The sequence below is a fragment of the Muntiacus reevesi genome, chromosome 2 (genome assembly GCF_963930625.1).
Source record: "Muntiacus reevesi chromosome 2, mMunRee1.1, whole genome shotgun sequence".
Lineage (NCBI taxonomy): Eukaryota > Metazoa > Chordata > Mammalia > Artiodactyla > Cervidae > Muntiacus > Muntiacus reevesi.
This window is the reverse complement of record NC_089250.1, coordinates 157,401,897-157,416,466: the sequence shown is the minus strand read 5'-3', so window position 1 is coordinate 157,416,466 and position 14,570 is coordinate 157,401,897. Positions and strand designations below refer to the sequence as shown.

The 14,570-nt window shown below is 36.0% G+C and overlaps 1 protein-coding gene across 3 annotated transcripts in view; it reads right to left on the bottom strand.

The window, feature by feature from the left end:
- Positions 1 to 14,570, bottom strand: part of ATRNL1 (attractin like 1) — a 746,492-nt gene that overhangs the window by 566,506 nt on the left and 165,416 nt on the right. For all 3 annotated transcript variants that reach the window (XM_065923396.1, XM_065923397.1, XM_065923398.1), the window contains exons 16-17: positions 11,924 to 12,137; positions 9,984 to 10,172 (exon numbers count right to left, since the gene is read on the bottom strand). In XM_065923396.1, the coding sequence (XP_065779468.1) occupies positions 9,984 to 10,172; positions 11,924 to 12,137 (403 nt within the window). The remainder of the gene's footprint in view (positions 1 to 9,983; positions 10,173 to 11,923; positions 12,138 to 14,570) is intronic.

Genomic DNA, 14,570 nt, shown 5'->3' with positions numbered 1-14,570 from the left:
TATGAGCCTCAAAAAAGCCCATGAACACTGTAATGCCTTTCCCAAGGATGAACCTGCCATCATATTCATAATAGTTACTACGTGATGTTTTGAATTTTTACTTCAAAGTCATAATACCCTGTATCAGGCTGAGGTTTTTTGAAACTAGTCTGATTTTTTTTTGTGCTAGAAAAGGCACATGTTGTCTTGGGAATTGTTTATCCATAGAAGACAGTACATAAGCACAAAGTATCATGTATGGTTTTCTAGTCACCTGCTAGAAGAACCTCAGAGAGAAGGAAGAAACAAGTCAGACTTCTGGCCATCTCAATTTCATTTTTGTTGTGGTAATAACTTAATTGTTACTCAGTTGTTCAATATTACTGGAAAGAGGAATGCTCCTCAGAAAGCTGCAAGTAAGAGTAGCATAAGCTTCTCAGCAAACAAAACAGGAACTCAATACTGTAGACCATGCAGGGATAATAGAATACTGGATTAAAGAATTCATCAATTACAGTGTGATTTGTTGTTGTGAATTTTCTCAGTGCTGAGCATTTCAGGGACTAGATGTAAGAAAGTGAAGAATGACTACCATCTCCCATATTTCCTTAATAATAAATTTAAAAGGAAGAGTATTCTTTGAGTCATTGAACACAAGTGATTAATGTTAACTCTGTAGATAAATAATTCAATGACATGAACATACTTCTTTCTGAAAATTTTTTTCAGCAGTACACAGCGTTAAACGGCACTTCATTTAAAATATCCTTAGATAACTGAACCTTTTATATATTACCATACTCCTCCTTAGACTTTTTACTGTGAAATATTTCTCTTTTATCTATGATTGTAGCTAGCCCATGGTACTATTGACTAGATTATTCTAATTCTCTTCAAACCTATATTGGGTTGGTATGAAACCAACGGGAAATAATGCTAAACATCAAATTAGCTATGCTAGCTTAACATTCTAATTATTTACTGTCACATGATAAACTGAAGTAAATCTTTACTAGGTCTCATCCAGAATAAATCTAGACTTTATATTTATAGTCTATAGATATCTCTGAGGAAAATAAAATTTATTTTAGGATTATCTTTTTAAGTAAAATAACCAATCAAATTTCTTGAAGAAGTGTAATGTACAATATCCGCCTGCAACTGGGGAGACCTGGGTTCGATCCCTGGGTTGGGAAGATCCCCTGGAGAAGGCCATGGCAACCCTCTCCAGTATTCTTGCCTGGAGAATCCCCATGAACAGAGGAGCCTGGTGGGTCCAGTCCATGGGGTCGCAGAGTCGGACACGACTAAGAGACTCAGCATCTCAAGGGCATTCTCAAACACAGCAAACCCGCTCTGCTGCTTTTCTTTTTTTTTAATACTTTATTTTATTTTATTTCATTTATTTTGATTTGTTGGAGGCTAATTACTTTACAATATTGTAGTGGTTTTCGCCATACATTGACATGAATCAGCCATGGGAAATCCTAGACTGAAGAATCCTGCCTTTCTCGCATCGACTGAATGACAAGCTAATAATGGTCTGTTTATTAGGATTTATGCTTTAAAAATGAGCTACAAAATGTCATATTTAGAGCAACATTCTACTTTCCTATTTTTTTTAGATGTGATATTTTTACAAAGGTTAATATTGGTTTAGTTCTTGCTTAAGAGTGGAGAGCAATGTGCATGCTAAAAAATTAGCAGAATATTCCTTCCTTGTAGTGGTAACTAAAACACTAAAAGACTCTAATGATTTTTATTTTCTTACAGGAAACAATAATATAAGAAAGTTTTTGTAGGCTGTGCTATTTTAACTAAATTATGGCTAGAATGGAGCTATATGTATGAGCTATAAGAATGTATGAGCTGTAAGTAATCAAAGAAATCATTCTTTACTTTATTTTTGGCTTTTTGAAAAAGTAACTTTTATAATATTCAATATGGTTTATGAGATGTGTAAGAATTTGAAAAATCAATCTGTAACAAATTATATCACCAGATGATGACTGCAGACTTCTGATTTCCAGTCCAGCATGGAAGGAGTTTAGAAGTCACCACTCCATCTTAACAAAAAGAAAAATCAGCCACAAACTGAAAAATCAACAACTCTTCTTAGATCCATCAGACAAGTGAGGTCACAGGGCAAACAATAGCATCCATAATTGGAGAGAGAGCAGGATACAGAAAATCATGACTTCGTGGCATGGAAAACTCTTCAGGACCCAGCTCCAGGGTAAGATCACCTGAACTGTTAACTACTGAATTGCCGGAATCTCAGTGTGGACAGCTCTAAGGGTTCGTATCTCCAGGGGGACCCAGGTACAGGAGGAGCCCCGACAGTTTTGTAAGTGTGACCTTCAGGAGCCCTAACAGGTGTCCTCACAGTTAATATTGAAGAAAAACCCCTTTGTGCTTCTGGCAATGGGAGGGGAAAAGGAACTTTCCTGAAATATGCCAGAGCACTGTTCTCAATAAGCCTGGAGAAACTGTTTAACAGAGGCTAAACTGCTGGGGTTTTATCAGAGCATAACTGAACCAGATAAAGGGAAATAACCAACTCTAGCCTGTTCCAGTCTGTCACGTGGGGAAAGAGAAATATACAACTCCAGTTCCCTCCAGCTACCCTGTACCACCTGAGAGAGGGAAAAAAGAAAAAAACAAAAACAAAAAACTGGGAAGTACTAGTGAGGTGACGTTCACAGAAGAGTACAGAGCACAGACTCGCCAAAAGACTGGAACCTAATCACAGGACTGCAGAATACTTCCCCTCCCCCAAATCCTACTACTGCGTTACTAAAAGCCTACTTACAACAGTTTCTTTCGCCCATATTTTGTATCTGACTATCAAGAAAAAAACTGCAAGGAATACCAAAAGGCAGAAAACACAGAAGAGAAAGAGTAATAAGCATCAGACCAGACATGGAAGGGATGTTGGAATTATCAGATCAGGAATTTAGAAAAATTATGATTAATATGCTGAAGGTTCAAAAAAGATGCTAAAGGCTCTAACAGAAAAAAGTAGACAGCAAGCAAGAAGAGATGGGTGATATAAGCACAACTATATAACTCTTAGAATACAACAGATAAGAAAATCTAAATGACCTTGGGTCTGGTGATGATGTTTCAGTCTAACACCAAACACACAATTGAAAGAAAAAATTGATGAACTTGACTTCACCAAATTTTAAATCTCTGCACTGCAAAAAATACTGTCAAAAGAATGTAAAGACAAGCCATACAGTTGAAGAAAATATTTGCAAAAAACACATCTGATAAAGGATTGGATTTCAAAATATATAAAGAACATTCAAAATGATAATAAGAAAACAAACAACTCAATTTTTTAAAATAGACAAGGAAGTAGGGAGGGACAAGATGGATACATAAGATTAAGGGATACAAACTACACTGAAAAAATAGATAAGAAATAAGAACATACTTATTCTTGTATAAGTATATACAGGAAATATAGTCAGCACAGCGAAATACAGCCATTATTTCATAATAACTTTAAATGGAGTATAAACAATAAAAACACTGAATCACTATGCTGTCCACCTGAAATGAACATAAAACAGTAATCAACTATACTTCAATTAAAAAAAATTTTTCATAGTCAAAAGACCTGAACAGACACCTCACCAATCAAGATATATACAGATGGCAAATATGAAAAGATGGTCCACATCATTTATGATTAGAGAACTGAATACTAAAACAATGAGATATCATTATAAACCTAAAGCTGTTTTTGTTGTTTAGCCGCTAAGTCATGACTGACTCTTTATGACCTCCTCTGTATTCCACTCCCCTTATTACTTTAGGTCTTCATAATTCCTCTTTTCTTCTACTGCTGATGGATGTTACAGATTACCTAAAATGGAATGTGTTGTTGTTTGTTGTTTAGCCACTAAGTCGTGTCTGACTCTTTTGCAATCTCATGGACTGTAGCCTGCCAGACTCCTCTGTCCATGGGATTTCCCAGGCAAGAAAACTGGATGGATTTCCTTCTCCAAGGGATCTTCCCAATCTAGTGATGAAACCTGCATCTCCTGCATTGGGAGATGGATTCTTTACCACGGATCCATCAGGGAAGCCCCTATAAGCCTACTGGAATGGCCAAAATCAAAACACTGGCACCTCCAAATGCTCACAAGTACGCAGAATGTGAAGAAAGGAACTCTTGTTCATTATGGTGGGATTACAAAACACAGCTACTTTGAAAGACAGTTTGGTGGTTTGTTTCTCATTTACAAAGAAAAATTTCCTTCAAGTCTCATTTACTAAGAAAAAAACTTCAAATGATCACTGAAGACAACTTTCTAAAAGCAATATAAACCTTAGACCATTTCCAATACTGTTCTATTTATAACTGTAAAAATGGTTTTAAAGACTTACTACTGTCAAAGGTTTGGTGAATAACTAGAAACATATAGCACAAAAAGATAATATAAATCCATTACATATAATTCATAATAACAAAATATAATATTAAAGGCAAAGCATGACAAAACCATTGCTCAGCAGCTGATAGTTTGAAATCGTAACACTACTGCTAAAAGTACTTGAATTTTGAGCAAGGATGTCATCTTCATTCCTAGTTTCTGTTTTATTTTCTGGCATTTCCTCACTGCTCAGTAAACGTTTGTTAATTAAAAACATGGAAAAGAATTAAATGTAACACAGAAGGAGTTTGTGTTTCATAAGGAGTGGGTCACTGCCAGGTAAATGCTACTTCCAAGGAACACAAGCGCTCCTGAAGGCAAGGTAAAATGCCCCTCTTTCCCACAAGGATGCACAGGATGTACAATTTTAAAAGTTATGGAACAAAAACAACTGTGATTAGACATCATCAGCTCAAATGAGCTATACACAGCCAAAGGGAAGGCAAATGTGACAACAGAGAACAGTGAAAGAAAAGACCTGTAGAAACAGAAAATCCAGCAGACTAGACTAACTGTTCAAGGAACAAGCGGCAGAAGTAGAAAATAAGCCTCTACAACAATCGACAAAACAAAAGAAGCAAAACATCAAAAATCAAGAGTGCCAAAGCAGGACTAAAGAATTGATTCATGCGTGCCTAGCTGACAATCTCACCAACAGTAGTTATCATCATTTGGCTCATCTGTGGTCAAACTGAAGTTCTTATCTGTGTTAAAATGGTTAATCATTTCTAATTTACCTTTCAAAAAATGTAGTTTCAATCTTTACAGTGAGATTACAAGGTTCTCAAAAATTCACTTTAAATAGACTAAAAGCTCAAGATTTTAAAAAACATAAATAAGGAAAAATATCTGAATCTCACTTAAACAAAAACATGGAAAGTACAAATGAATTTAAGACATACTAAACATTTTAAGGATCAACATGGCAGAATGGAGCATACCTCCCCTCAAAAACAAAACAGAAATACACCTACGAGTGGAACAATTTTCACAGAAAACCAATTGGAAACTGGCAAGAGGTCTCTTATTCAACCAAAGCTGTAAGAAAAGATAAAAACACTAATTTGAAAAGATAAATGCACCCCAAAGTTTACAGCAACACTATTTACAATAGCCAAGACATGAAAACAATCAACTCAAGTGCCCATCAACAGATGACTGGCTTAAAAAGATGTTGTGTGCAAAAATAAGCTCAAAATGGATTACAGACTTAAATATAAGGCCAGAAACTATAAATCCCTTAGAGGAAAACATAGGCACTATACTCTGTGACATAAATCACAGCAAGATCCTCTTTGACCCACCTTCTAGTGTAGTGAAAATAAAATCAAAAATAAACAAATGAGACCTAATTAAACATAAAAGCTTTTGCACAGAAAGGAAACAATAAACAAGATTAAAAGACAACCCTTCAAATGGGAGAAAACAATTGCAATCGACAAAGAATTAATCTCCAAAATATATAAGCAACTCATATAAATCAATATCAGAAAAACTAACTGCCCAGTCAAAAAATGGGTAGAAGACCTGACATTTCTCCAAAGACATACAGATGACCAATAAACATATGAAAAGATGCTCAACATCACTAATTATTAGAGAAATGCAAATCAAAACTACAGTGAGATATCACCTCATACCAGTCAGAATAGTCATCATTAAAAAAAATCTACAAACAACAAGTAATGGAGTGGATATGGAGAAAAGGGAATCCTCCTATACTTTTGGTGGGAATGGAAATTAATGAAGCCACTATGGAGAACAGTGTGGAGATTTCTTTAAAAAGTAAGAATAAAATCTACCATATGAAACAGCAATCCCACTACTGGACATATACCCTGAGAAAACCACCATTCTGAAAGACACATATATCTCAATGTTCATTGCAGCACTATTTACAATAGCCAGAACATTGACGCGACCTAGATGTCCATCTCCAGATGACTGGATAAAGAAGATGTGGTACATATATACAGTGGAGTATTACTCAGCCACAAAAAAGAATGAATTTGAATCAGTTCTAGAGAGGCAGATGAACCTAGAGTCTGTTATACAGAGTGAAGTCAGTCAGAAAGAGGAAAAAAAATATCATATATTAACACACATATGTGGAATCTAGAAAAATGGTATTGATGAACCTATTTGCTGGGAAAGAATGAAGACACAGATGTGGAATACAGACTTGCAGACACAGTGGGGGAAGGAAAGAGTGGGACGAATGGAGAAAACAGCATCAACATATATACACTATAATGTGTAAAACAGATAGCTGTTGAGAAGTTACTATAAAACACAGGAAGCTCAGCCTGGTGCTCTGTGATGCCAGAAGGGAGGGATGGGGGACGGGGAAGGAGACTCGAGAAGGAGGCATATATGCATGATTAGGGCTAATGCACGCTGTGGTACACAGGAACCAATACAACACTGTAAAGCAATTTTCCTCCAACTAAAAAATGAATTAAAAAAAAAGATGTGTGCGTATAGAATGGAATATTACTTGTCCATAAAAAAAAATTGAAATAATTGCCATTTGCAGTAACATAATGGACATAGAGATTATCATAGTAAGTGAAGGAAGTTAGAGAAAGACAAATATTATATATCACGTATACATATAATCTTAAAATAATAAATTTGTACACAAAACAGAAACAGAATCACAGATTTATAAAATGGACTTATGATCACTGAAGAGCAAAGGGAGGGTAGCGATGGGGGATGAAATGAAGAGTACGGGATTAACAGATAAAAATTACTATATGTAAAATAAATAAGCAACAGGACAGGAAACTATATTCAATTATTTTTTAATAACCTAAAATGGAATATAATCTGAAAAAGGAATCTATATACACATATGAATCACTTTTCTATACACTTGAAACTAATACAATATTGTTAAGTAAACTATATTACAATAAAAATGCAAAAACAAGAGATGTTAAGATATACCCAGAAATTCAAACAACTGTTTTAAGATTTCCAATAAGAGTAAAGAGAAGAAAACAATCTATGACATTAAGGAATATTTTCTCAGCAAATGAAGAAAGAAAATACTCTTCAGATTAAAAGAGCCAATGAGAATCCACTTTTGAAATCCACATCAGTTATTGAAAACTGAATGAATGATAAATTGCAAAATTCTGAATGCCAGGGATAAACAGAAAAGTTTTTAAAGCTCTCCAAAAAAGGGGGGGAAAAGATGTCTTATAAAGGAAAGAAAATTTGATTGGCATGAAAATTCTAACCACAACACCAAATGCTAGATATTCTAAGAAAGGAAATATTTAGAACTCTACACCCAGGTATTTTTATCATTCAAGTGAATATGAAAAAATGCAAAGATTCAAAAGGTTTACTGCGTGCTAAGTCACTTCAGACATGTCCGACTCTGCAAACCTATGGACTACAGCTTGCCAGGCTCCTCTGTCCGCAGGATTCTCCAGGCAAGAAAACTGAAGTGGGTTGCCATGCCCTCCTCCAGGGGATCTTCTTGACCCAGGGATCAAACCTGTGTTTCTCACATCTAACCTGCACTGACAGGAGGGTTCCTTACCACTAGCGCCACCCGGGAAGCCCAAAAGGCTTACTAACCAACAATTTATTTGGAAAGCGTTACTGAAGACTATTTTCCAGAAGACGAACAAATGAGAAGGAAAGAATGGAATGTAAGAAAGGCTTGTGAACAGAGAAGATAACTTAGACAACTCTAAATAATTTTTAGAAAGTTCTAAAAGTTTTAAGAGCTGGGAGACTTTCCAAGTACCTTTTCCCCTACCTTTTAGAAGCTTGTTTTCACTGTGAAATATATACATACAGAGAACTACATACAGAGAACTACATAAAGAAAAATGTGAGATTAATAAATAAATATTAATAAATTAATAAATTATTGTAAATGAATATTCTGTGCCTGCATTCAGTCTAGAAGCAGAACATTGCCTCCCTGCCCTTTTCCTAATCAACACTTCTAATCTTTCCCAGCAGCATCCACTAGCAAACATTTATAAAAACCTTGCCCAACAGATCTAACTAAAAAATTCATTCCCAAATGATACAGCATAGTTTTGCCTATTTTTAAACTTTATCTAAATGGGTAATACATATATAATCTTTTGTGTCGGGCATCTTTCACCAAACATTGATGTTTGTAGAGAAACAAAAGCAGCAATTGAGGCAGGAGAGGCTGGGCAATGTCTCAACTGCCCACAGGTACCAGGGCTGGTATTCAACTCTCCTGGGCAGCTGGTTCCTAGTTATAAGACGTTTTCTGTGCTAGCAAGACCATTTTATGTCTGCAACAAAACCACCGCTACAATCTTGATCAAGTATTTTCCTGTTCTTTATCAAAGTTCCTAAAAAGGGAAGCAACAGGGAGCTCAGTACAGACATGCCCAGCCGTCCCATCCCAGGAACACCTCTCTGCTTGATACCAAGAGCCTGGGAGGATAAATGCACCCAATAGCTGCAGCCTGCAAGTTCTAGCCTACATGGTAGCAATTACCACTTTGCCTCAACTCTTTAAGCAACAGTGGTGCCCATTGTGGAACAAATAAGGATTTGGCTAGGTCCCAGAGAGAAGAAAGACGTCCCAAGCGGCACTAGTGGTAAAGAATCCACCCGCCAATGCAGGAAACGCAAGAGACTCAGGTTCAATCCCTGGGTCAGGAAGATCCCCTGGAGGAGAAAATGGCAACCCACTCCAGGATTCTTGCCTGGAAAATCCCATGGACAAAGGAGTCAAGAGGGCTACACCATGGGATCGCAAAAGAGTCGGACATGACTGAGCAACTAACCAACAACACAACATACCACCATTGTGATGATATCCTCATCAAAAAATGCTTAACTTGAATCTAACCATAAGGAAACAAGAAGGCAAATCCAAATTAGGAAACCTGCAAAGCAACTGGTGTAAATTCTTTAAAAAAAATCACACTTGTGAAAAAAAAGAAGACACAGGAAGTGTACCAGATTAAAGGATACTAAAGAAACACAGTGAAGTAATATATGATCCATCTGAAGGAGCACTTTCATGAAGTATTCCACTGTCTTCAATACACACTCAGAGTTTGGGGAAGCACAAACACAGCAAAATGTTAAAGGCTAAGGAAATTACTGGAATTCAAAATGATGGTATAAGGTAAATCAGGAGCTTGTAGCATTAAGAGGCTTTAAAACTAGTTTTTAATTGCAAATAGCAATTTTTAATGGTAACTAGTATAGTGTTAATTGCTCGGTCATGTCCAACGCTTTGCGACCCCACAAGCTGTAGCCCGTCAGGCCCCTCTGTCCATGGGCTTCTCCAGGCAAGAATGCCGGAGCGGACTGCCACTCCTTCTCCAGAGGATCCTCCCGACCCAAGGATCGAACCTGTGTCTCCTGCATTGCCGGCAGATGCTCTACCTTCTGAGCTAAAAGGAAGGTCTAATGGTAACCAGTGACAGTATTTTTTCTCATTTTTTATGAAACGTCCTCAAACATTCAATTTCTCGGCCCATCACAGAAAGTGGATTTATGCTGCAGTTAAACAAAAAGCGACTCTAGAAGACTTACGCGAGCAGGTGGCAGTCTGCCACTCCAGACACTGCCCGTAGGGAAAGGAGATTATGTAGGCGTTGGAGTCCACGCACCGCTTTGTACTACTGCACCACATACACTCCATGCCGTTGCTCGTGCAGTTGGAGCACGACGTCCTCAAGGAGCAGGGCTTTTTGCACGGCCTCGCGTTTTGATTTGGACTAACTGGAATAAATTAACAAAAGATAAGTATTTTATTTCTTAGCTGCTTTTCTGACACAAGGATGTGAGTTTTGTTCGTTTTGTTGTTTAGGGAATGTTTCAATGAAGCCAAGTGGGGGAATTAAAAATTAGAGTCAAAATTATATAAGGCAAAATGAGAATGAAGATGGCATGTCAATACTTCTTCAATTTATTATCTAATTTGAAACTTATAATACCCTGGAAAATTTTAACCCTTTACAAAGTACATAAAATTGTGTAACTTAATTTTTTTTAATAGAAATGTAATACATGACTTAGGCTTTTGATTCTATTGGCTAGATAATACGTATGCTTATCACTATTTACTTTTCAAGCTAATATAAACATTCCACACCTTATAAAAGCAACAAACAATACAATTTACTATAAAATCTTAGCATAAAACATAATCTTTATCACATCTATTCGGATTGCTATGTTTTAAATGTTAGTAAGGATGTGGAGAAATTGTACCCTGTACACCATTTCTAGGAAAGGTAAAATGGTGAAGCTTCCATAGCAAACAGTATGGCAAGTCCTCAAAAAATTAAACACAGAATTACCATATGATATAGCAATTCCACTTCTGGCTACATACACAAAGACATGAAAGCAGGAACTGAAACAGTTATCTGTACACCCATGTCCACAGCATCATTATTCACTAGAGTCAACAGGTAGAAGCAACAAGTATCCACCAATGTATGAAGAGGTAAAGAAAATGTGGAATATAAACACAACAGATAAACATTCAGGTTTAAAGAGGAATGATATTCTGACACATACTACAAAATCTGGGTGAACTCTGAAAACATTATTCTGAAAGGAAAGAAGCCAGTCACAAACGGACAAATATCTCATGATTCCACTTATATGAGATACTCAGCAGTGGGGTTGGGGAGTGGTGAATGGGGAGTTATTGTGTAATGGATATGGAGATATAGTTTGGGAAGATGAAAAAGTTCTGGAGGTGGACAGGGTTGGTAGATTAACAACAAGGTGGATGTACTTAATGACACTGAACTCGACACTTAAAAATATGTGTAACTCTATGGCTGATTCATATTAATGTATGACAAAACCCACTGAAATGTTGTGAAGTAATTAGCCTCCAACCAATAAAAAAATTAATTAATTAATTAATTTTAAAAATGATTTAGAAATCTCAATCATATCTCCAAACCACTGAACGAAAAAATGGCTAAAATTATAAGTTTGACATTATGTATATTTCACTGCATTACAAAATATAATATTTAAAAAGAGAAAACAATTCAGTACTCCTTTCTCACTTAAAAAACTCCACTTCAAAGGATGTAACAGGAATGCTTCTTTTCACTTGCCAACTGAAATAGATCTATAGGATTAAAATGATTCTAAATTAGTTGTTAATCTTAACGATTAATCTTTCCCACAAAAACTATTATTATAAAAGCAAAACAGTAAAAAATTAAGAACAGATTATTACTATAACATCACTATATTAACCAAGAAATAAAGATTGCATCAAAAAAACACAATTCTATTACTTTTACAAGTTAATGCTGAGGTCACTAACAGTAAGTGGGGAAAGTGGACAAAGATAAAGTTTACACAGAAATCAGCATCATTAAAAGATGGTGAAAGTTACTTCAGGCCTATGTAGGATTACAGGCTGGAAGGGGGTTGTGGGAAGAAGAGTTGGAAATATAAACTACATCTTTAAAGAAACATTAGTTTACAGGACTACTTACCAACAGGTTTTTCGCAGACAAGGCCATCCGCCATAGATGTGCAAGGATTAGCTTTTAGGCCTGCCACTGCAGCCCTTTCTAGATACGCACAGAACCCAGAATCATTAGGCTCACCAGGAAGCCACTGCAGTGTTGTATTTGTAAATGGAGACATGTCTTCCCATCCCCAGTAAGATATATTGATCTTGCGTAAGCCTACCCAAGGCGATACTTTCTGTAAACAACAGCAAAAGCGACATTTTTTAAAAACTGAGACATAAAAATCCTGTTACATTCCTTAGCAAACAGTTTGTTATCTTTAAAAATTGCATTTTAAAATATATCGAAGTACCTTTCTAATAACATCTAATACCAAGGAAAATTAACAATCCTAGGACATCTTGGAAAATGATGCACAATAGAACACTATGTTTAAACTGTACATTTAGCGACATGACTCAGGTCATTTATTTAGCCTTTGTGAACCTCAGTTGCCTATTCTATAAAATGGGGGTATCTGATATACATACCTATCTTATGAGAATGCATGCATGCACGTTAAGTCGCTTCAGTCGAGTCTGACTCTGTGCGACCCTATGGACAACAGCCCACCAGGCTCGTCTGTCCACAGGATTCTCCAGGCAAGAACACTGGAGTGGGTTGCCATTTCCTTCTCCACTTATGAGAATAGATCATTTTTAAAAACAACATATTGTATTGCTAATGTTGTTCCTGATACTTCTGCTGCAGCTGCTATTACTACTGCTACTATCAATCTAATGAGTTATGGAGTTAAGAATCTAAAGCTCAAGTGCCATTATGTGCACTGTGAAAAAATAGAAAATAAAACCAATGAACACGATATGAAGACTGAGTGAAGACTTCACAGTAGGTTTATAAAAAGACAAAGAAGTGTCTCTCTCCTAGTACAGTAGGACTTCAGTGCAGTTTTAGATAAAGTTAGTCACCTACCTCCATTATTAAAGAGATCAAGAAATAAATAATAAAAATCTTTGACCCTGTTGCCTAAAATTTAATTAACAGAGGTTGATAAATGCCACCAAAGTAAATATCCTTAATGCTCTCAGCAATACTTCAAAAGTAGCTTAAAAACAAAATATATTCTGTATTTATATACCTTATTTTAATCATTCCTAAATTTTAAAAGGCTATTCTAATGAGACTGACAAAATAATGATATATTCTTGGGTCAAGCTATTCTTACAAATCTTTTTAGATTGCAAACATCTCTTTTTCTTGTCTTGTTTCTGCTTAAAGTTATACATCTCTTTTTGAAATTTTCATTTTCATTTTTTGTAGCTTAACTGAGGTATAATTGACAAAAGAAAATTATACATATATAAGGTGCATGGCATATTTGTTTGGTATATGTGTTTCACATTGTAAATGATCACATCAAGGTAATTAACATTACCCATCACCTCATATAACTGTGTGTGTGTGTGGTAAGAACATATAAGATCTACTCTCTTAACAAATTTCAAGTATACAATATAGCATTATTAACTACAGTCAACTGTCCTATACACTAGATCTCCAGAACTTATTGTCCTAACTGAAACTTTGTATCCTCTGATCTACATCTAAACATTTCTCCTATACCCAGCCCCTTGCAACCATTATTCTACTATCTGCTTTTATCAGTTCAACCATTTTAGATTCCACATATAAATGAGAACACTCAGTATTTGTCCAAGTCTGGCTTATTTTACATAGCATAAATGTGTCTCCAGGTCCATCTATGTTGTTAAAAACAGAAATTTCTGATTTTTTTAAGTCTGAATAAAATTATACGTGTGTGTGTATATATATGTACATATATATTTATGTTTGTATATTTTCTTTATCCATCCATGTATCCATTCATGAACACTTAAGCTGTGTCCATAACTTGGCTATTTGGAAGCGCACACATCTCTTCAAGATAGTGATTTAATTTTTTTAGGATATAGAACTGGGCTTCCCTGGTGGCTCAGATGGTAAAGAATCCACCTGCATTGTGGGAGACCTGGGTTCGACCTCTGGGTTGGGAAGATCTCCTGGAGGAGGGCCTGGCAACCCACTCCAGTATTCTTGCCTGGAGAATGAACAGAGGAGCCTGAAGGGCTACAGTCTGTGGAGTCACAAAGAGTCGGAAATGACTGACCCACTAAGCACAGCATAGGATATATAACTACGTGTGGCACTGTTGAATTGTATGATATTTTTAATTTTGGGGGGGAAACTCCATACTGTTTTCCAAATTGACTATACCAGTTGTATTCCCACCAACAGTATATAAGGATTCCTTTTCTCCACATTGTTGCCAATATTTGTTATCTCTTGTCTTTTGGACAACAGCCTTTCTAACAAATGTGAGATGATATCTCAATTGGTTTTGATTCACACTTCTCTGATGTTTAGTGATGTAGAACTTCTTATAATATACCTGGTGGCCATTTGTATGTCTTCTTTGAAAAGTATCTACTTATGTCCTTTGCCTGTTTTTTAACTGTGTGTGTGTGTGTGTGTGTGTGTGTTGAGATGCTTGAGTGCCTTATATATTTTGGACAATAACTCTTTATTAGATACATGTTTTACAAACATTTCCTCCCATTCCTCAGGTTGTCTCTTTATTCTGCTGATTATTTCCTTTGCTATACAGAAG